Source organism: Haplochromis burtoni, unplaced genomic scaffold, assembly GCF_018398535.1.
Source record: "Haplochromis burtoni strain Fernald_Lab_line unplaced genomic scaffold, NCSU_Asbu1 Contig_462, whole genome shotgun sequence".
In the NCBI taxonomy this organism is placed as follows: Eukaryota; Metazoa; Chordata; class Actinopteri; order Cichliformes; family Cichlidae; genus Haplochromis; species Haplochromis burtoni.
Window position 1 is genome coordinate 226,800 of NW_024582823.1, and position 22,869 is coordinate 249,668.

The 22,869-nt window shown below is 41.4% G+C and overlaps 2 protein-coding genes across 6 annotated transcripts in view; one reads left to right on the top strand and one right to left on the bottom strand.

Annotated features, from left to right (window-relative positions):
* LOC102288746 overlaps positions 1–3,164 on the bottom strand; it is a 6,990-nt gene extending 3,826 nt beyond the window's left edge. For all 3 annotated transcript variants that reach the window (XM_005945878.3, XM_005945877.3, XM_005945879.3), the window contains exon 1: positions 2,910–3,164. In XM_005945878.3, coding sequence (XP_005945940.1) covers positions 2,910–2,952 — 43 coding nt within the window. In that variant the 5' untranslated portion in view covers positions 2,953–3,164. The remainder of the gene's footprint in view (positions 1–2,909) is intronic.
* A 249-nt stretch (positions 3,165–3,413) lies between these two features.
* LOC102290887 (amyloid-beta A4 protein) lies at positions 3,414–22,822 on the top strand. 3 transcript variants are annotated; one of them, XM_042213648.1, is made up of 18 exons: positions 3,414–3,625; positions 10,659–10,826; positions 10,915–11,044; positions 11,146–11,255; positions 11,512–11,702; positions 11,782–12,002; positions 12,184–12,351; positions 14,373–14,506; positions 14,932–15,006; positions 15,822–15,980; positions 16,176–16,304; positions 16,406–16,505; positions 18,198–18,265; positions 18,565–18,703; positions 18,799–18,852; positions 20,542–20,633; positions 20,723–20,869; positions 20,947–22,822. In XM_042213648.1, exons 1-18 carry the CDS (start codon positions 3,566–3,568, stop codon positions 21,046–21,048), a joined length of 2,247 nt encoding a protein of 748 aa, XP_042069582.1. In that variant the 5' UTR covers positions 3,414–3,565; the 3' UTR covers positions 21,049–22,822. The 3 variants fall into 3 exon arrangements, with proteins under 3 accessions (XP_042069582.1, XP_005945948.1, XP_005945949.1); XM_005945886.3 differs by having other exon boundaries at positions 3,415–3,625; positions 11,143–11,255; XM_005945887.3 differs by lacking the exon at positions 12,184–12,351 and having other exon boundaries at positions 3,416–3,625; positions 11,143–11,255.
* The last annotated feature ends 47 nt before the right edge of the window (positions 22,823–22,869 follow it).

Below are 22,869 nucleotides of genomic sequence, written 5' to 3' on the forward strand. Positions count from 1 at the left end.
ATAGGAAAACACAGAACTTGCTGCTTCACAAAAGTTCAATAATCACAGAGAAACTGAGGAACAACTTGTGGGCTTTACAGCTCTGCTGTTAGAGTCAATTTCAGATGAAAGGATTTCTCGTGAGGATATGTAGGATTTGCTGTATCTTCTAAAAGACCTGGCATAATCATAAAAACACAATTCAGTGATTTGGGTTCATCAATAGTACAGAAAGAGCAGAAAGTCAAGTGCCTATAGCTTAATAAAGTGTTATATTTATATAGGCTATAGTGAGTATAACGAACTAAATAACTAACTACTAGTTAAAACTAGTTGTTTTCATGTAGTTCTTGTGTAATGTTTAGCTTAGTACATTCCTCCCCGTGAAATATTAACAATCATCATATTTAACAACTGTACATTTAAAACAATCCACCCGGGAACGCCACATTTTTATTTATCATCCACACAATCACTCATGTTTGCTTTTGTTGCTCTTGTTTCACTTTCTGATAAATCTCCAGTACATCTGCACAGTTGTTTGTGTGTTTCATGTTTTCCATCTGTTGTTCTTTTGCACTTCAAGTGATAACTGCCTAAATATTTCTATATTCAAATTATAATCCCTTCTATTGTGCCAATTGCTACATGGAATTTAGCAACATGTTCTAGGCATGAAACTATACATGATTGCACAACCACTCCTTGTTAGAGATTTGAGCCTCAATTTGTTTGCATTTCTTCAGATTGAATAAAGAAAAGAGCTGAAAGAGCTGATGATAACCAGACGATGTAAACAGACAGCTCTGACCTGACAGTTCAGGTCATCTCCAATAAACTAAAATAATTAAAACAGTCAAGGCAAAGGTCTTCTGTGACTTTTTACTGGATTTTACAAAGTAGGCGTGTTTGTTTCTGTATCTATAAATAATCAAATTCTTTTAATCAAAGTATTTCTCGATTCTGATGAGAAAGATTTCAGATTTTTTGGGGAGAATGTATATATGTGCATTCAAATTGCATCTCTGAGGATTCGCATTAGGTTTAGTCATTACTAAATACTAAAAATGTATGAGTTTTATATATATATAACTACATGTAACTGTACCACATTTAGCACATAATTTGATTTTTAGTATTGATTGTTTAATCTTACGTACAAACTGAATTAAAACAAATACTAAAATGAAAGAACTAAAAACAAATGATTGCCTTCCTATACAGGTTAGACCTGAACTTGACCTTGTTGTTTTAACACCCTAGGCTGTTTTAACAGTGGTTTACGGTTGAAGAAGAACACATTTCCCATCACGTGACATTAGTGAAAAAACTTTCTATGAACATTCACTGCTAAAAAGGAAAACAAACTGTAACTTTTATGAGTGTTAAAAGATGTGAACCTTAAGTAATCTAATAGACTTTACCACAGCAGCCCAGTAGTTACTCCCACTTTAGCTCATAGCTAAAAGTATGATTTAAAAAAAACAAAAAATGATTGCAATGTCTTTGATAAAGGAAGAGCTAAAGCTTTCATAAGTCTTAAAACTTAAGTTTCACAGATTAAGGCATGAACTAGAAATGTTTTAGTCTTTTAGTTCAGGGTTAGTTTTAATCCACGTCTGGGAATCTGGGTGAATGAGTCAAGGTTGAACTGACTTGATACGTCTTTTAGGATGTCACGCACTACAGATTTTATTGCTTTGCATTTCTACCCACGCAAGTGATTCACCTTTCTGATTTTTAGGTAAGAGCTGTGCGAAAATTAACATGATTATGTAACTGTCCTAATAAGACTATTAGAAATTGTATGATGTAGTTTTCATAAGGTGATAATGTGTGTACAAAAAAATATGTGTGAGCTTTTTTAATCCAGTTTTGATTATAAAAGAACATCTTTTCAAACAGCTCTTACACTGTGGTATTTTTAATTGCTGTAGCAGAACATGTAATTGAATTGTTTAAACTATTTATGATTTGGTTACTCATTGAATGTGGTCTTAACTTCATCTAGTTCACACATTAGTACTTTTGGCTACTCCCCAGGTGGACGGATCTGTGTTTAATTTGGCACAAATTCTTCACTGGATTTTCTGATCCAGGCTGCCAAGAGTGAGCTCCTGCAATCAAACTGGGGATCTTTGCACATAAAGCAAACATGTGGAGCACTAAAACCCCTGTCCCAGCTCCATCTGAGTTCCATCTATACACAAACACAATCTCTCTAGCATATTAATAGCTTTTCATGTACAGTAAACAAGTAAGATTTTTTTCTGCTAAGATAACCTCCATATGGTATCCAAGATTTAAGATTTAAAAATTTTCAGTATCATTGTAAGTGTGATAGAATTGCTCCACCCAAGAATAAGTCTCATAACATCTTGACCAAAGATGTCTTAATGGACCGTTGATGCAACAAGACTCAGAATAAACAAGCAAACTGGGAGTGTGTTGCTGAATACCTCCAAGAGGGGTCAAGGGAACCCAGCTATGAGCTGAAACAGGGAGGGAAGCATAAAACTCACGACTAGCATTAAGTCTTAACTTCTTAAGTTCAAGAGTTTACTTTTGTGTTAAAAGCTGACATGAAAGTGTGACCTGGGAACGGACAACCGATTAACAGATGAAGGTCTTTTAAGCATTTACAGCAAATATAATGCAGAATTAACACTCAAGAAACATCGTGAAGATATTTTGTGTTAAATCAACACTTTTGAAGTTGAAGATTGACTGACCTACTTAATTGATTAACACTGAGCAGTGCCAATAATATTTCTACACCGGTCTTAGCGTTATAAATTTAACACTAAGTCGTGCTGATTTGCTAACATTGAAGAATCAACACTGGCATTTCTGATGTGTACCCTTTTTATGAGAAGAGAACGACATAAATCTCTTTGCATTTAAATGTTTTGATTGGCATGAAGACTTACCTGCGGACACCACAAAAAACGCGGAGAGCAGGAAAAAACGCATAATTCCTCCACGGGTGGACTGCTGCTAGAGGTAATCTGTATTTCCGAGATTGCGATTGATAATCTGTGTTAGTCTGCTGTCCTGATCTGCTCCTTCTGACAACACTTTCTGATGCTACATTTTCGAGAGCTCTGTAACTTCTGTGCGCCTCGAGCCAAACCACTCCACTTAGACGTCGTGTTATTGGGAAATGAAAGTCCTCTCCGGAATACCGTCACACTACGCCTATAAAAGGAAATCAATAACTAACGCGGCGAAAGTCTCGCCACCTACTGAGGACAAAGAATATTAAAACACTCGTGGGTTTGGACATTAGAGACTTGCAGCATAAATGTATGCAACACAATCTTATTTGAAATGGGTGATGTTGTAGTTGTTACTGTAAATGTTCTCAATGACATGTAAGCGCGCGCGCGCACACACACACGCGCTCCCTCCGCCCGCTCCCACCAATCCAAACACATCCTCCAGCCTCGCGCCGTCACCGGGAGCTGGATCAGCAGGATCAGGACAATAGCATCCACCACTGCGTCGACGCATATTCCGACATTTCTCTTTGTGCAAACGGACAAATCGTGAACATAACGGCGCTGCTGGACACCGGGAGGACGGTATGGGGGAGCACGCGGCGTTTCTGCTGTTACTCGCGGCGACCTTGACGCTTTCATCCGAGGTGAGTTTAGCGGAGAAACCGCAGCCTGTGGCGGCTAACCGTTACCTGGGCCAGACTCTTATGCCACCGTAGCTGTCAAACACTAACCCCGACACCCCCTCTCCATACACACACCGTGTTTAATCTTCATAACGACTATTAAAAAATAACATATGCAGATTAGATGGAGTCATAACAACACAGCGTGGCTAATGGATGACATAAGAGCTATTAGAAGGTGCTGTTGCCAAAGATAACGCGATGTAAGGGCTTGTGAGCGGCCCACGCAGCCTTTAATCCTATAAATGGATGTCCTCTGTTTTTAACAGAGGTGAAAATATGCCCTGTGAATCCACCTTAATCGCAGACCTGCAGTGTACACACACAGAGTCGCTGCGCAAAATAAACCACCAAACCAGGAATGTCAGCAATGCTACCGCGGCCTACCGTTAGATGTCAGTGGTTGGTATCTTGGCCCTGTCATGTCGGATGTTATTAATCACGGAGTGTTTTTTTTTTCATTCTTCTACTACTCATTAATGTTTGATTTTTACGTTAAGAGAAGTATTAACAGTTTAACCGCTACGCCTTTCGCCGGGTTATAGCACCGAGAAGGGTGTGGGGAGCTAACGGTGGCTAGCTTTTTTCTAGAAAATGACAACACAGCTGTAAATGTCAAGTCCACTGTTAAATACCTGGACGGATTTAAACCCAGTACCATTCTAGAAAAACAAGAAGGGTTTATCATGTGTGTAAATAACCCAGCTGTGTCCGGTGACACCAGCCTTTTATTTATTTATTTATTTTTATATAGCGTAGATAATATCGCGCTGGGCCGCCTGGTCCAGCGGAGCTGCGGGGCGGTGAAACTGCTGAGGAGAATGGAAAAAGGATGCAGCCTTATTAGTTTCACACAAGCAAGATGGCGCCTGCAGCTTGGTGTTCCTCTGATGGACCACAGAGGAATATGTTGCCCAGGACAGCTGGAAAAAAGGATGAATGGGCACCTGTAAATCAATTAGTGCATTTTTCCTCATTGTCACGTTACATTCACGGCGAAGGGGTTGTTTTTCACGCTGCAGGCTCACCAGCCCCTGTGTGTGGTGCAGTGAAAATGTCTCCACACCAAAATTATGCGGTACACACTATCGACACCATACCCGTGTCTGTCGTGACATTTGAGCTGCATTTGTTTTGTAACGTTGAAATCAGCATTGTGCTGCCTTTTACGCACCAAGCCTCCGGCGATATAGAGATGATAATTTTCCACGAGGTTTGTCACGGTAAGCATACCGAGGATTGTTTTACTCTCTTGCCACTTTAGTTTACCCCAGCACACACAAGCCTATTATGCTGTAGTGATTTCGCTTTCTCTATTTTTGTTTTATTGTTTTTTTCTTTTTCTTTTTTTGTCGTAGTGTGAAAATGATATACAAGCCCTGCAGCACCAAAATACATTAAGTTATTTTAGGGTAATCTTGGATTGGTTTACTAGTAACATGCGGCTTTATGAAAAACTGGTTGAGGCTTAAATATGAAAACAGGCAGCGTCACTTTGAAAGACATAAATAAGTAATGGAGTATATGGTAGTGCTGTGATAACGCAAATTTGATATCAGTGTGATACCAAGTAAATCAAGGGCCAGTGTTGCCTATACTTTTAACCAGGGAAGGCAGTGTGTCATGATTTATCAGAGTCAGAGAGACTTTATCTATCCCCAAGGGGCAATTAAGATACAACAGAGCAGCATGACGTTTAAGAACGCAAAACTGCTCAGCTGACTGGCCGGTCGACCACACAAGCAGCGACCCAGAAGGAGGAGAACTCCCCCCAGACTGAGTTCCAACAGGAAATCAGTTTGAGAAGGGAGGGGAGGGGGGGGAGCGGGGGGGGGTAGGTCTGTGTCAGTGTACATGCATACGTGTGCGTGTATGGGCTCAAATTGTGGTTATAAATATTTTGTACTTGTAAATCAGGATTTGTATGTGTAAAAAGAATTTGTGTGTGCGTAAAAAAAGATTTGTGTGTGGGCTTAGCCAAAAAAATATGTGTGAAACTGCATTCAAGTTGCAAGTTACAAGTATGAATTTTGACCCTATTTTTCTTCTGTTTGTCCAATGTCATGTCAATCACAAATTTAACTATCCAATCAGAGAACAGATGGGTTTGGCTATTGGAGGGGTGCTTTATGGAGCTTCAGGTCCTTGAAGGGAATAAATGCCCTTTTACATGCCAGCAGTGCAGCACAGCGTTTTCCTTCATCACCACGAAGGAAAACAGTCTGTGGTGGTCCGAGTTTTGTGTCACAGGTTTACGTGCTTAATACAGGGACCTCCAGAGCCTTTTCAACAGCGTCAGAGTCAGAGATAGAAACGACAAGGAGCAGGTGCATCTAGTACAGGTAGAGCTGCTGCAAAAACCCACAGAGCTCAGCAGCCGGGTCAGCCCTGACTTTGTGTTAAACTCATCCTAAAGTAATAATGGTATTTCTAACCACTAATATACCACAACTTTATCCTTTCAACAGCTACTGAAAGTTAGGGGACCTAGTTTCTATCGGATATTTACATAGAGATCCTCTAGCTTCCAACTGTATTACCCTTCAAGGACCTGCAGTTTAAAAAAGTGCCCCTCTGACAGACAAACCCATCTATTCTCTGATTGGATAGTTACATTTGTGATTGACATGACATTGACCAACCAGATGAAAGGAAGAAAAATAGGGTCAAAATTCGTACTTGTAACTTGAAACAAATCTTTTTTACGCACGCACAAATTCTTTTTACATATACAAATCCTGATTTAAAAGTACAAAATATTTATGACCACAATTTGAGCCCATATGCGTGTGTGTGTGTTTTCTCCGTGTTCAGCCGAGAGAAAGTCTCCCTTTACTCGATTAGGCAAAAGTCCACAATCTTTGGTCAACACGGGTGGCCTTGAAGGAGGTGGGAGAAAGTCACAAAAACAGTTTTGTTATCTAAGGGAGAATTTTGTTATTCCTATCAGCTTTTGCCTTGAGCATCCAGCTGGTGCCAGGGGGCAGAATGAGGTGAGATGGTAGTTGTTTTGGTCAGTGCAAACAAACTGCATCCAATTTTGCAGTTGGTCTAATGTCCATCACTGGCCACCAGGTCTCTCAATTCCCGTTGCAGTGTCACCTCAAGATCTTATCCATATTGCAGAGCCATGAGCTTCTCCAAGATCTTATCCATGTTGCGTTCAGTAAACACAGTCTGAGTACTCACAGCCCTGCCCATTGTCTATCATGTTGGCCAGCTTTATGGGAAACGTCTCCGCAGGACAATCGGGCTCTCCCAAGCCCCGGCTTCTCACCGAGAAGAGGTTGCTTTATGATCTAAAGCATCATCAATCTGCAAATTGTACAATGCAATACAGTTTTATGTGTATAGCAAATTTAAAATCAGAGGTACACCAAAGTGCTTCACAAAATCCAGTAAAAGTACCGGTAGTAGCAAAATACAAATGCAAATAAGCTAGCAGGTAGAAAGCATTGATTAATCAAGCATACAAGGTAAGCAGATATCAAAATAAAACTTCAAAGGTAAAATCAATACAAAACATTGTTCAACAAAACAGAAGAAAAGGGGTTCCATGAGAGTATACTTACAAGAAGCGTACTCTAGATAGCCAGGAAGGCTAAACCAAATAGATACATTTTCAATTGAGATTTAAAAGTCTGGATCGAATCAGACACGCAAATAGCTTGTGGGAGATTGTTCCAGATGTTAGGTGCAACTGGAGCGAAAGCACGGTCTCCTCTGGTCTTTAGCTGTGACCTAGGTTGCACCAAGAGCAATAAGCCTGTTGATCTCAGTGCTCTCCTGGGAATATAGAGGCTGAGAAGATCAGTAAGGTAGCTAGGTGCAATATTTTTTATGATTTTAAAAGTAAGCAATAAGATTTTAAAATCAATGCGATATTTAATGGGAAGCCATTGTAGGTCAAAGAGAATTGGGGTAATAGACTCAAACCTACCAGTTCCATTTAAGAGGCGTGCTGCAGCATTTTGAGAAAGTTGCAGTCTATGTAGAAGGGCAGATTGGAGATCAGTGTATAGGGAGTTGCAGTAGTCTAATCTAGATGTGACAAAGGCATGAATATGTTTTTCAAGATCCTCATGTGGTAAGTATGGCTTGGCTTTAGAGATTAGACCTAGTTGGTAAAAACTAGGTTTAACTACAGAGGACACAAGAAGGTTTTTGAACACATTTTGATGACCACTAAATCATGATTTTCACAGCTTTCAGCTTTTCATGTAGTTTGAGACTGCTTTTTTGGCTTTTTTGGGGTGAGACCTGGAATGCACACCTGCCCCTCTCTGAAGTGCTTTGGGTGAACTTCTGTTGTTTAAACGTGCTATAAGATGGAATAAAGTAAATGTGACAGTCAACACAAAAAGTTTCAGACATTTTTTAAAATTAATATTTGAGCTTTATTCTTACATTTCCAAAAGAAAATATTTTTTAACACAATTCAGTGGGCTGTATACTGAACTCGGAGGGTAGAAACAAAGTATCGATCCTATTGCGCTAGTATCGATCCAATACTAGTACCAGCGTTAGTATTGATGCTACAGATATTTGGAGCGAGACACCCACCTAGTATATGGGGTGAATAGCTATGAGTGGAATGATGTGCCCTTCAGCAGATATTAAACCACACACATCCTCAGTTGATATGCCCCAAGAAGATGTAATTAGAAATATAAATAAGTGAGTAATTGGGTAACATAATGCAGACCAGGCAGAACAGCTACTAGAAACAATGGGTTATGACATGCATATTCACAGGAGTCTAATTATGTGCTGTTATTCACAGGCAAACGCATCATAATGTCAGAATTAGTCATTTAATAATTGACAACAGTTGGCTCAGAGGCTAGCGTTTTGTCAGTGTGCACCATCAGCTTTTTTGTGTTATCTGCCAGAAAATCAAGGCCTCACAAAGGCGAAAACACATCGAGACTTCCACCAATTGTGTCCCAAACAAAAAGGATGGAAAATATGCTGATAGCAGTATCCTATGAAATCGACTGCCAAACCCGGTTCTATGGAAAGACATTATTTATACCTTATGGGTTTTTTTTCGTAGCTAGAATTTAATACCTTGTAGATTACTTTTATTTTCCCTTCTGAACACTCCCATTGTACTTTAACTAATGGAGTAAAGCCAGACTTGACAGACAGATTAAGAAAACAAAAAATGTGCTGTTCTATGGCAGTAGTATTGTTGAGGAATTTAAAAGCATTCATCTTTATGACTTACTAATCTCACTACTTTATATTTGAAGTATGCAGTAGAATGACTTCAGAGGAACTTGGTACATACAGTGGGGCAAAAAAGTATTTAGTCAGCCACCGATTGTGCAAGTTCCCCCACCTAAAATGATGACAGAGGTCAGTAATCTGCACCAGAGGTACACTTCAACTGTGAGAGACAGAATGTGAAAAAAAAAAATCCATGAATCCACATGGTAGGATTTGTAAAGAATTTATTCGTAAATCAGGGTGGAAAATAAGTATTTGGTCAATAACAAAAATACAACTCAATACTTTGTAACATAACCTTTGTTGGCAATAACAGAGGTCAAACGTTTACTATAGGTCTTTACCAGGTTTGCACACACAGTAGCTGGTATTTTGGCCCATTCCTCCATGCAGATCTTCTCGAGAGCAGTGATGTTTTGGGGCTGTCGCCGAGCAACACGGACTTTCAACTCCTGCCACAGATTTTCTATGGGGTTGAGGTCTGGAGACTGGCTAGGCCACTCCAGGACTTTCAAATGCTTCTTACGGAGCCACTCCTTTGTTGCCCGGGCGGTGTGTTTTGGATCATTGTCATGTTGGAAGACCCAGCCTCGTTTCATCTTCAAAGTTCTCACTGATGGAAGGAGGTTTTGGCTCAAAATCTCACGATACATGGCCCCATTCATTCTGTCCTTAACACGGATCAGTCGTCCTGTCCCCTTGGCAGAAAAACAGCCCCATAGCATGATGTTTCCACCCCCATGCTTCACAGTAGGTATGGTGTTCTTGGGATGCAACTCAGTATTCTTCTTCCTCCAAACACGACGAGTTGAGTTTATACCAAAAAGTTCTACTTTGGTTTCATCTGACCACATGACATTCTCCCAATCCTCTGCTGTATCATCCATGTGCTCTCTGGCAAACTTCAGACGGGCCTGGACATGCACTGGCTTCAGCAGCGGAACACGTCTGGCACTGCGGGATTTGATTCCCTGCCGTTGTAGTGTGTTACTGATGGTGACCTTTGTTACTTTGGTCCCAGCTCTCTGCAGGTCATTCACCAGGTCCCCCCGTGTGGTTCTGGGATCTTTGCTCACCGTTCTCATGATCATTTTGACCCCACGGGATGAGATCTTGCGTGGAGCCCCAGATCGAGGGAGATTATCAGTGGTCTTGTATGTCTTCCATTTTCTGATGATTGCTCCCACAGTTGATTTTTTCACACCAAGCTGCTTGCCTATTGTAGATTCACTCTTCCCAGTCTGGTGCAGGTCTACAATACTTTTCCTGGTGTCCTTCGAAAGCTCTTTGGTCTTGGCCATGGCGGAGTTTGGAGTCTGACTGTTTGAGGCTGTGGACAGGTGTCTTTTATACAGATGATGAGTTCAAACAGGTGCCATTCATACAGGTAACGAGTGGGGGACAGAAAAGCTTCTTACAGAAGACGTTACAGGTCTGTGAGAGCCAGAGATTTTCCTTGTTTGAGGTGACCAAATACTTATTTTCCACCCTGATTTACGAATAAATTCTTTACAAATCCTACCATGTGGATTCATGGATTTTTTTTTCACATTCTGTCTCTCACAGTTGAAGTGTACCTCTGGTGCAAATTACTGACCTCTGTCATCATTTTAGGTGGGGGAACTTGCACAATCGGTGGCTGACTAAATACTTTTTTGCCCCACTGTATAAGCTGCATGATGAGATATTTATGGATAAGCTATACTTTAGGGAGTTTGGTAGTTTTCGTTATTGTTCTGTTTTATACTTTTTCTCTGTCCAGGTGCCAGATGATGACTCGGTGGGTTTGCTGACCGAGCCCCAGGTGGCCATGTTCTGCGGGAAGCTCAACATGCACATCAATGTGCAGAGCGGCAAATGGGAGTCCGACCCTTCTGGTACCAAGAGCTGCATTGGCACCAAGGAGGGCATCCTGCAGTACTGCCAGGAGGTATTTCAACCGAGTAAAACAGCACTGCAGAGAGAGAGAGGTATGAAGTATTGCAGCAATAACATTCAAATCTCCCATGTTTGCACAGGTGTACCCAGAGCTGCAGATTACAAATGTTGTGGAGGCCAACCAGCCTGTCAGTATCTCCAACTGGTGCAGGAAGGACCGCAGGCAATGCCGCAGTCATGCACATATTGTGGTGCCACACCGCTGTCTGGGTGAGCTTTTTTTAGTCCCTTTGTTACTGAGTGTGTTTATGCATGGTTGCATCTTTAAAAGTGTACAATACATGCAAAAAGGTGTATTTCTGTTGCAGTAGGAGAGTTTGTGAGTGACGCCCTGCTCGTTCCCGACAAGTGTAAGTTTCTGCACCAGGAGCATATGGATCAATGCGAGAGCCACCTGTACTGGCACACTGTAGCCAAAGAGGTGAGGAGGGTGGCTTTTTGTGTCTGTTTGCTTCCCTCATTGTCCTTCTGTTTCTGTGGTAGCGCCACTGTATGACTCAGTGCTGTCAGCCTTCCCTGGCACTTTCTTCTGAGTTATTCTTGTCCTTTTCTGTGCTGTTTATATTCAGTAAGCCATAGTTCAGGTTTCTGGGTTTGCCACAATTAGCTCTCATAAGGATTAAACCGATTGAACATTATGGTGTTTGATTTTGGATGCTGTGTGCTGTTAAAATTAGTACTGCGGAGACCGCTCCATGAATCTCCATGACTACGGGATGCTGCTGCCATGTGGTATAGACCGTTTTCGAGGGGTGGAGTTTGTGTGCTGCCCGGCCTGGGCTGAACGGGAGTCAGACAGCGCACAGCTTCAGGGGGAGGAATCCGATGTGTGGTGGGGCGGAGCTGAGAGCGAATACTCTGATAACAGGTACGATCACAGGTGGACTTTGACTCGTTTCTGTGCACGCCTGTTGATACAAAGGCTGAACCACCCGTTCTGACCGCAGCATGACCCGCCCAACGGACATACAGCTGGCCGCCAGGGAGGATGACGAGGATGTGGACGAAGAGGTGGAAACGTTTGAAAGGGATGACAACGGGGATGGAGAAGAAGATGACGAGGAAGTCGATATGACGGATGACCGAGATGGCGATGAGCCCAACGCTAACATCGCCATGACAACAACGACAACCACCACCACTGAGTCAGTTGAAGAGGTCGTTAGAGGTGAGAAATGAAGCAGTTCTGCCCTCTTCTCACTCTCCTTAAGTTTTTTTGTTTGTTTGTTTTTTGTTCATGGTTTGATTTCCATCATGTGTCGCTATGTTGAGTTACTTCTGTCTCCCATAAAATTCCAAACCTCACCTTTTGCATTCATGTTTAATTTGCCTATGTGTACATGTCTCAGCGGTTTGTTGGGCTAGTGCTGAGTCAGGCCCATGTCACGCCATGCTGGAGCGTTGGTACTTCATGCCTGAGACGGGCTGCTGCGCCCCCTTCTTGTTTGGGGGCTGTGGGGGCAACAGGAATAACTTTGAGTCGGAGGAGTACTGCCTCGCTGTCTGCAGCAGCTCGTGTAAGTCCCGGGACTGAAGCTACAACCTGAAGTGTCCACATCAGGAGCCTGATTCCTGTCCTCAGGCTGCTGCAGACTGTTTCTCTGGCTCGCTCGTTCTTTCTGTCTCTCACTGACCTTACCGTCTGAGGCCTGTTAACCTTTCAGAGCACTGACAACTGGCTGTAGTTTCATTCATTTCATCATTTTTTCCATCAAGATAGAAACTGTATTTTTGAATTGGAAAGCAAAAGTAGACACAAGAAGAAGAAAAAAGAGGGCCACAACATTACAAGGCTGTGAGCAAACCTAGTTCAAAAGGACCAAATCATTGTTAGTTCTACCTGAGGAGAAAAATCTTTCAAAAGTCAAAAGTGAAAATGTGGCACACATACAGTGTACTAAATAACTGCTGACACTCTGGGGAATATTGCTCATTTTGTTTTTTAGGTAAAAAGAGAACCCCCCCCCCCTAACTCTAACATTAACCCTCTCAGGCTCAAATTAAACCTTTTGTTGCTAATGCACAACCAAGTCCTGCAGTGGTACTTCTGAGTAAAAAAAACTCATAAAATATGTATGTGGGGTAATCAGATTGTTAGTTGCAAATCGGCAACGCCTGCCTCGAGAGGGTTTAGCTGCTGCCTTTGTTATAGATTTCACTGTAGCACATGAGGTTCAAACACAGCGTTAAACAAACACATGTGGGGTTTTTGGCTAAGAGTGCAGCTCAAATGTTTACATAATTTTCAATAACATTCTTTTGTGTTCTTAACAGGTGTAGCTTGCACAATAGTGTACTCACCCTGTGGTAGCTCGATGTTGAAATACATCCTTGCTGGCGTTAACAACAGATAACGTGGCATGTAGATTTTTTTTTTTTTTTTTTTTTTTTTTGGAAATCCTATTTTCCTAGTTCGTTTTAATGTGTGAAATCCTACAAATCAAACTAATTTGCATTGAAAAGTGACTTTAACATTATATAAGTAATATTGTTAACGTGTTAGCAGGCTTCACAGATCTGTGATTTCACTGCTTCTTTGCAATTCAGATACCTCTTTATGAGAACTCTCTTATAAGTCAAACCCACATATGAAATATGAAAAAAATAAATTTCATTATTTAAATAGGCTGATTACTCCCTGAAACCTCTGGACACTGTGGGTTTAAGCAAATCACTAAAACAGGGTTAATTCTGCTTAATTAGAATGATAAACGAGGGATTAAATGAAGATAAACTGCAGTTTTATTAGTGCGTGACTCAGTGCCAGCAGTGTTTTGTTTTTGTTTTTTTTGTTTAGTTTAGTTTAGTTTTTTAAATCCTACTGGCCAACGGGAGAGTTTCCATGGTGCAGAGTGGCCATGACACAGTCGTTCACCTCCAAACCATTTAATCACTCATTGAATCATTTCTAACCCGCACCGCCGTCATAACAGTGTGAAGACCCAACGGTGAATGCCACCTTGTGTCTGCATGTGTTTCTATACCCGTGTGTGTCTGCATGCTTCACACTGCAGTGTGTGTTTGTAAAAGAAAGAAAAAAATTGTGCCTGCAGCTCTGTAGTAGTGAAGATTTCATCGGTGTGTCTTAACCAGATGTGTGTTGGTGGTGTGTGTGGAAAAAGGAATGCACTCTTTTAAGTTTTAAGCTGGTTTCCGTTTCCTCACGGCGAAATCATCAGCGATACAGTCGGCCCTCATCCTGACTCAGCAGTCCTTATCTCCATGGTCCCACATTCAACAGACACACAAAACTGTGGGAAACACTTCACTTTCTGTCCCCTGAAATCCTGCTTATCTCTTATGTAAATATTTACATAGAATTTCCATTAATTTTCTGTGTGTACCTAATCTCTCAAGTCCCTAACCCACCCTTTCATCAAACAAGTGGAATTGTTTATAACTGAATGCATTGTGGGTTTCCAGCTGACCGATTTCAGTGTTTTTCCTGCATTTAAACATCTGTCTATCTCTGTTCTGCGCCTCAGTTTGCTTTCAACTGCTCTGTGTTTAATTCCCATCTCCCCGTACTCTCATCCAGTACCAACAATGGCCCCCAGTCCTCCAGACGCTGTGGATCGCTACCTGGAATCACCCGGTGACGACAGCGAACACACAGACTTCCAGAAGGCCAAAGAAAGCCTGGAAGCCAAACACCGTGAAAAGATGTCCCAGGTGTGTGTTTGTGTGTTTTCTTATCGTAAGCATTCCTCTCAATGTGATGTAGACCAGCGGTCTCCAACCTTTTTCGCGCCACGGACTGGTTTATGCCCGACAATATTTTCACGGACCGGCCTTTAAGGTGTCGCGGATAAATACAACAAAATAAAACTAGTACCGGTACAGAAAAAAAAAAAAAAAAGATGACACGCGTAAAAAGACCCAGGAAAACCGAGTTAACGATAAAAACGATAACAAAATAATGCTGAAAACCGATTAAAACCCTGAAAACCATACATTTCACACCTGAGCCTCAACTCTCGCGGCCCGGTACCAAACGACTCACGGACCGGTCCGAGGCCCGGGGGGTTGGGGACCGCTGATGTAGACCATGACAGAAGCTTAAGCGTCTTGCTTTTTCTTTCAATCTGACACTTCAGGTTATGAAGGAGTGGGAGGAGGCTGAGAGGCAGGCCAAGAATCTGCCTCGTGCAGACAAGAAAGCAGTCATCCAGGTAGGAATCAGGCCACAGTGTCTGCTGTAAATGTCTAATTGCCAAAAAGAGTTACATTACATACATATACATTACATAACTGAGATTTATATTATCCTGGACAAATTTGGCAAAAGTTTAAGAGAAATAGAATTTAGAGTTTCTTGGTTACGGGTGCATTTATAAGGGAGATTACATTTAAAGCCAGTTAAGTGAGTTATTATATCTTAATTAACCCCAATGAATTGAATGGATTTAAATGTCCATGGAGTTTGCGACAGGGAGCTAAAAATAAGATTTAATAATTGTAATTGACGATGTGTCAGCTGATATTCTGAAAAGGGTCAGCGAGAGGTTAAACTTACACTTGAGCAGTAAAAGGACGATGGGGTGCTGTCGTCATCCCGATGGGTGGCTGGGCGAGCAGCATGGACATCCAAGTTTATGAACAAGACAATTCAAGAATGAGGCAACGTAAAATTTGAAAATTGATACCATATGTGCATCTACTAAAATACTTGACCTCAAGGTCCACATGTCAAGTCTTCTGAAAATCTTGTAAATGTGATAACTCAAGAAGGCTGAGGAGTAGCATTGGAGGTCGTCAGTATTTTTAACCCTGTAGAATACATTTCAGATAAATAAATGATGATGGCCAATATCAGCCTGTGATACTTGTTAGCCAATATATCTGTCAGGCCTGAGGTTGAAAGTGTATCATTGTATTTAATGGTGGAAATAAGACAGACCTCTTCTTTCCAAACACATGTTTCTACCGTAATGCAGTGTGGGTATTTGTTCATATACCGACTGTGTAAAAAGTACTGTATCTGCAGCACTTCCAGATAAAGGTGGAGGCTTTGGAGCAGGAGGCAGCGGGGGAGAGGCAGCAGCTGGTGGAAACCCACATGGCCCGGGTGGAAGCTCTGCTGAACAGCCGCCGACGCCGGGCTCTCGAAAATTACCTAAGCGCCCTGCAGGCCAATCCTCCACGGGTACGTGCACGTCCCCACACACCTAACAACATCCTAATAACAGGAACGCTACATTGATTTAATACTCTAAATTGGTGCCAAACAGTTTTGATCAATGAGTCTTTTGAGGTTGTTTATCAGCAAGGCGCACATGTTTAAGAAGCGTATCCAACGTGTTATAATTCCACTTATTACATAACCCTGTGCCACCACCAGTCCCGTCAAGTTTTGAGCCTGCTGAAAAAGTACATCCGCGCAGAGCAGAAGGACAGGCAGCACACGCTGAAGCATTATGAGCACGTCCGCACAGTCGATCCCAAGAAGGCTGCTCAGATCCGCCCTCAGGTATCTGGATCAAACAGTCAAAGTCTTTAAGCATCATAAAAATAAGTTACGGCTTTTAAAATAGACACGATCACAAAGTGGGTTTTTTTTCTCATCTCCAGGTGTTGACTCATCTTCGTGTCATTGATGAGAGGATGAATCAGTCGTTGGGTCTGCTCTACAAGGTGCCAAGTGTGGCAAATGAGATCCAAAACCAAGTCGGTATGTGTTTATTCATGTCTTATTCTTAAAAGTCAAAGGTTGAGGACACTCATCACAGTAAATCCCCGAAACATCTATTACTGAGAATTCATCCAAATGTCATTTGTAGCTTCCAGTGCCTCACTGGTTTTAGGCAGTTGATATTAAAATTAGGTCATAGGTTGCGAAATCTATGAAAGTATTCTTGTTGTTTTATTCACATGCTAAACGCAATTGCTCACTCAGCAAGAGGTACAAGTGCTCAGCAGACATAAAGGGATTATTTTGACAGTCCTATTAAATGGCTGTTTTGTTGCCTTCAGAATGGGGAAAACCTTCCACCTGTCAGCACTCGTCTTACTTGGCATATAATAGCATGTTTGTTTAATTGTTGTGAAAGCCGATGACTAAAGTTTTTCACTTATATTTTATGTTGTTTGTTTGTTTGGTTTGTTTGAAGGGGCAGTTTACCTGCTGGGAGAAAGTCTTTCTCAATTCGTTCCTAAGGCATGCTGTTCAGGCAGAGACCAGTGCTTAGTGGGTCAAAGGGACCATGCTGGAACAGAATGTAATATTAAAAAGAAATAAAGGCGAGCATGGTTCATCGAAAGACTGATAGCTTAGTTTTGATTTGCGTTTTAACCAAGAAAGGTGAAGCAGAGGAGATCTCATGTAGATATGCCAGTTACAGCATGAGGTGTGTACCAACTCCTACAGATTATATGTAACTGCAAAAGCCTGTATTTGACAATGGCAGAAATGTGAATATGCCTTTGAACATTAGTGTAGGGCAAAGCATAAGTCCAGCCACAGTGACAGTAATATTCAACGGACAGAGTCTCAGCTCATAAAAGAGAGTGAAAAAGTCAGATAATAAATGTTGCATCTTTCATCGGGTTTTTTCAGTTCCCCTGTTTCACCGTTGTAGTCCACTACAGATGGCTACATATCGAATCAGACCAGTTTTGGCCGTTATTAAGAAAACAAGTGTAATTGCGTTCATCAAAAAAAGTGTGGGAAGCTTGTCTTTTAGGCCCTAAGGTCCCAAGATTCATTCCCTCTACCTGTCCCAAAGGGTCATGTGGAATTTGGAATTTCCTCCTGAAATAAGCGAGAGTCAACTAAAACTTGAGGGACTGCTCTAACTTCATGAATTTAAGGCAATTTTTAAATTCCTCGGATGCAAATGTTTCGCCTGAGTATTATTACCTTTGTTTCCAGCATTATCCAGTTACTTTTACTGAGGCATTCATTTTTTATTGACAACAAAGTTTATAAATTTTGGTTCTTTCTCTGTTTTTATGTATGTTTATTATCTAATTGCATGTACTTAACTGTTGTAACGTATGTGCTGCTACTTTGGGCAGCATATGTAAAAAGAGATTCTGAGATCTTATGTTGTCCTGATTAAATAGAAAACTTGAGATTATACAATCTGTGTTATGCAACAACCATCCAAACCACACTTATTCAGTACCCTTTAACTCCCTGTAGTGTGAATTAAAGCGATGCTTTTAACATGTGTTTGAAGTCCACTGATTACAGGACACTAAAACACTGATAATGCAGTTTCATTCCGCCATGATTACTTTCACCACTTTAGGCTATTGTGTAGCCTTGATTTGTTTTTCCCTCTAACCGCCACATTCCTTTCTCGGATTTGTCATCACGTAACCATCTGCTTCATTCTCATTTTGTTCCTTTTCTTTGTAGCAATTATAATGCAGCGAGTTCAGGCGGAGCTGTTCCAGCAAGTCTCTTCACTGCAGAGCGATGGTCGGGTGAGTCAAGTTGCACCAACTCACAAATGCAAAGTCTTCTTTGTGAACGTGGACATTCTGGCATAAATATTGGAATCACATAGACTGACATGACAAAACAAAGTCACTGTAACCACTGACGTGATGGGAGTGGTGTAATTAAAGCGATTAACAAAGAAAATGATGTTGTGATACTGCGCCTGTTTAAATGAGGTTTTATTAGTGATCTTTTCCACATAGACATCATAATTTGATCAGGTTATAAATAAAAAGCCACCCAAACGCCACGTATCCTGATTAACATTCCTCTGTGTTTGCAGATGGATGGCAGGGTGAGTTATGGCAACGACGCTCTGATGCCTGATCAGGCCTACAGCTCGGCTCCTATGGACCCTGGCCTGGATGGGCTGGGGTTCATTCACCCTGAGAGCTTCAATCAGCCCAACACAGAGAACCATGGTAACACACACTACATTTTGTGACATAAATTGAATTAACTTTTTAAAAATGTGGTTTGATATTGAATATTTTTGTTACACGCTGTATTTCTGTAGTTGAACCCGTCGATGCTCGTCCAATTCCAGACAGAGGACTCCCCACACGGCCTGGTATGTATGTGAAGTCCAAACGGAAACACAAGTACATACTTACATCCTCACTCGTATACATTTACTGCATATTAAGGACAGGTTTCAAAATTCAGGTCGTTTCTAACATTGCACTTGCCAGACCTCATGCTAAGAGTCAGTCGAAACAGCAGCACAGGTGCAACTTGTGCTCCTCTTAAGCAGATGAGAGATGGAGACTGAAGAGAGAAACCTCAGGGAGTATGAACATAATATAACACTGGCTATATTCAGTTTCATTCAATTCCTGTTATTTAATAAGCACCAGTTCAACAACAGTTATTATAAGGTGCTTTATACTACATGAAAAAGAGCCTAATATATTAGAGAGAATCCCCTGTGAGGACACACATGATGAAGAGACCTCTGGCAGAACCAGGCTAAAGGAGGGGGAAGCGTTCTGGCACGATTGGTTTGGGGATGAGGGAAATGAGAGGAGGAAGAAGAGTGGCGTCTAAAAGCATCAGGAGCGAAAAGCTAACCTTAAATGAGTGATTTTAAACTGTTAGTTGGAGAGCTGAAAGACAGCAATAAGTTATTACAGTTTCCTGAGTCTTTATAATTCCACTAAAGCTTTCAGGCTTTCTTTAATATTAGGTTGTAGCCTTTTTGATCCTTTTGGAAAAAAAAACATTTAGTGTTTGATAGAGAAGTGTCTCATAGATAAACATAAGTGAGCTCCATAACGGCAGCGACATCATCACCAAGAATCGGAGCACCACAGTGTGACAGGAGACTCACACCTAATGATGGTGGGATCATGAGGTGAGAAGAATATCTGAGAAATTTTAAAAAAGGTGGTACCCTGTACTCCTGACATTATGGTAGTAACTCATATTTCCCATAAAGAGGGTGAGACAGAGTAGACCGTGACTCGCATGCTGTGGTGCTGATTGTGGTTTTGCAGTCTTACTGCACACATGTTCTCATAACACTAAACACACACAAACAAGATACTGGGCAGTAAAGTGATTGAAATACTCTACAATGTTACAATAATAAGCGGTGTGCATATGTCCATATCAGTGTTGCAACATCTGCACAAAGCTGTTGTAATCCTTTCCTGTAAATGATTTGTATTTGAATCACACGCAAGTTTTCTATCAGTTGCTGTTGGTGAAGGATTAATGATTATAATTGGATAATAGCAGTTGACACTTATGCCAAATAAAAACATCTCAAAATTACAAGGCAGGTCCATATCCAGTTTCGAGATTCATTTGAGATGTGGTTGGCTCCTGGGTTTCGATGAGACTCTTTTAAGTGTCCTTTGATCCACCAAAAATTGTTCAACTACTTGATAGATTAATACGAGGGCAAATAATCCCACGTACTCTGAGGACTTTACAGGTATCCACAGTGTCAAATGAAATCACCTCCTCCCGCTGTTTGTGTATTAAAAGACAGTTTGGGGTTTTATTTCACCTCTAAATGTCTTTCTACTGCTTCATTTCCTATAAGACTAAGGATAAGAATCTTTTTCTTTTTTTTTTAATCCCAGAGGGAAATTCATATGTCTTAAATAGCTCATCTGCTATTTGGATGAGAATTAAAAGGTCTGATGGCTGTGGGTGCAAATGATTTTCTGTTTCTCTCCGTTTTAGGAGAGATGCAGAAATCCATGTGCTCGATTTCTGGGATTAATTTGGGTGATTGATTCTGTGGTTTCAGTGTCTGCCCTGAAGCCGGAGGAGATGCCAGAAGTGCGGATGGACACTGAAGAGAGGCAGAGTGCTGGATATGAAGTTTATCATGAAAAACTGGTAGGAAAACCCAGCAAACCCAGTCATCAAATATCATCTCCTTCAGGGGTTTATGACTGACTTACTATTATTATTTTCTTTAATGTCAGGTGTTTTTCGCTAATGACGCTGGATCCAATAAAGGCGCCATTATCGGGCTGATGGTTGGTGGGGTGGTCATAGCAACAGTCATTGTCATTACCTTGGTGATGCTGAGGAAGAAACAGTACACTTCAATTCACCACGGCGTGATCGAGGTAAAAGGCTCACCAGTTTGTGCTCATAGATCAAACACGGTTCGCGTGTTAGTAACTCCTCATCCTCTTGTCCAAAGGTGGATGCAGCTGTGACGCCAGAGGAGCGTCACCTGGCCAAGATGCAGCAGAACGGCTACGAGAATCCCACCTACAAATTCTTCGAGCAGATGCAGAACTAAAGAGCTGCACAACAACATTTCCCCCACAGTGTCAGGTTGCGCTCTGTTCCATTCAGCTCCTTTGCCCTCAGCCCCAGCACCTTCAGCGCCCTGTTCAGGAGGTGAAGGGTGCGAGGATGACTGCATAGCCTGGTTTGTGTCTTTGAAAGTAAGGAAAGGAGACCTTTTTGTCAGGGGTTTGGGCCAAAGAAAACTGATATGAAACAAAGCCTCCTTAAATCCCTTGATTGTACAGAGCTAAGCATTACCCAGCAGCCCAGTTAGACAAAGGTACCCTGTTACACCTGCACATTTCAGTCAGCCCCTGGAGTTCTCATAGCATTTGTACTGGAAAACCCCTCGTCGACTGTTTATACGACATCACGGCAGTAAGACACCCACAGCCGAAACTTGTAATTTACCAATTACTCCCTCACTGCTCCTCAAACCGGTCCGACGAGAGCTCTCAGAGCAACCCGTCGCACGAATAGTGTTTCAGGTTTATTTTTCAAAAAATGAGAAAAAAAATGAAGAAAAAAATACATAAATATATACAATCAAAAATATGTAAAAGCAGGAAAAACATTTTTTTTAAACGTGTAATATATTAAGACAGAGATTAGCTGTAAGTATATGTAGTGCATGGCAATATTGATGACTGATTAAAAGTATACTGTATGTGAAGGTCCTCAGGACGAGGAGGGGAAGGGGGGGGGGGTCCTCTCCCTAGATATTTTAGAAGGATTGTACATTTCTGGCGTCTTCTTTGTGACATGAAGAAAAAAACGAGTATTCAGAATCCGGTCTGCTTTGTCGTCACAGACTTGCTTTAACTGAATCTTGGCTCTTTATTGCTCATCTCCATGCTTCACTGTTGTGTTAGCTGCATGGGCAGAAAAAAAAGCTCTATGTATGTAATATATGAAGTGTAATAGTATCCGAAAGGAAGATGATTGTGTTACTTGTTTGCGTTCTATGCACTCTTGTCATTTTTGGGAGTTTTGATTATTGCCACCAAATATTGCTGTTACAGTCTCTGATGCCAACTGTCGCTGCACTTTGGATTTTTCTTAGAAAGAGGCTCGAGGTTCAAACCTTTTAAGATGGAAAGTTTTTATGAAAGCCTATCATTCCACTGTCTTTGCTGTAAATAATTCAGATGACGACACCTTCCTTCACTTCCATTCCCACTTCCAGTCATTTCTTTCCCAACCCCCCCATCCCTCATGTTTATCCTCTCCTTCTTGCTGTGTCAGCAATATTGTACATTGCGGCACTTTGGGACGTCGTATGTGAGCATTTCATAAATAGGACTGTTTGGGCGTGGGGAAATCAGACATTTTCTCCTCTCTGGACACATTCCTCCACCAAATGTCACATTCTATTTTTCTACATCACCAATGTATACGTGTACAGCGCTTCTGTTTGTCCTGTGCTCAATATTTCAGCTCCTGTCGAATCTGTAACTTATTAGGAGGAAACATGGCCCTCTCTCTAAATTATTAACCATGAATGTGACATATTGTGCATTTCTATGAGAAATACAACACATATCGCCTGCACATTGCACCCACATGTGGATAGACACTGACTGAAGCTCTTAATCAGGCAAATTTTTCAATTTGTATTGATGCTCACTCTGGGTATCTTTGGAGCCTAGTGATGAAACAAACTCTTTGTCCCTCTGCTCATTGATTCAGTGACCTTTCTCTGTGTGTAGTTAAATGAACAATTTGCTTAGAAAAAGCTTTCTACACTCACTATACCATCAATAAAATTTTGAATGTACATAGAAGCATTTGGGTGTCTGTCAATGTGAGTCTTAAAAAGAGAAACTTCTCA

Excerpts from the sequence above, each read along its gene's own strand:
- LOC102290887 (XM_005945886.3), top strand. The coding sequence starts at position 3,566 with ATGGGGGAGCACGCGGCGTTTCTGCTGTTACTCGCGGCGACCTTGACG. Across the intron at positions 16,506-18,197 it reads TGAGATCCAAAACCAAGTCG|CAATTATAATGCAGCGAGTT; the intron begins GTATGTGTTTAT and ends TTTTCTTTGTAG. Across the intron at positions 18,266-18,564 it reads CACTGCAGAGCGATGGTCGG|ATGGATGGCAGGGTGAGTTA; the intron begins GTGAGTCAAGTT and ends CTGTGTTTGCAG.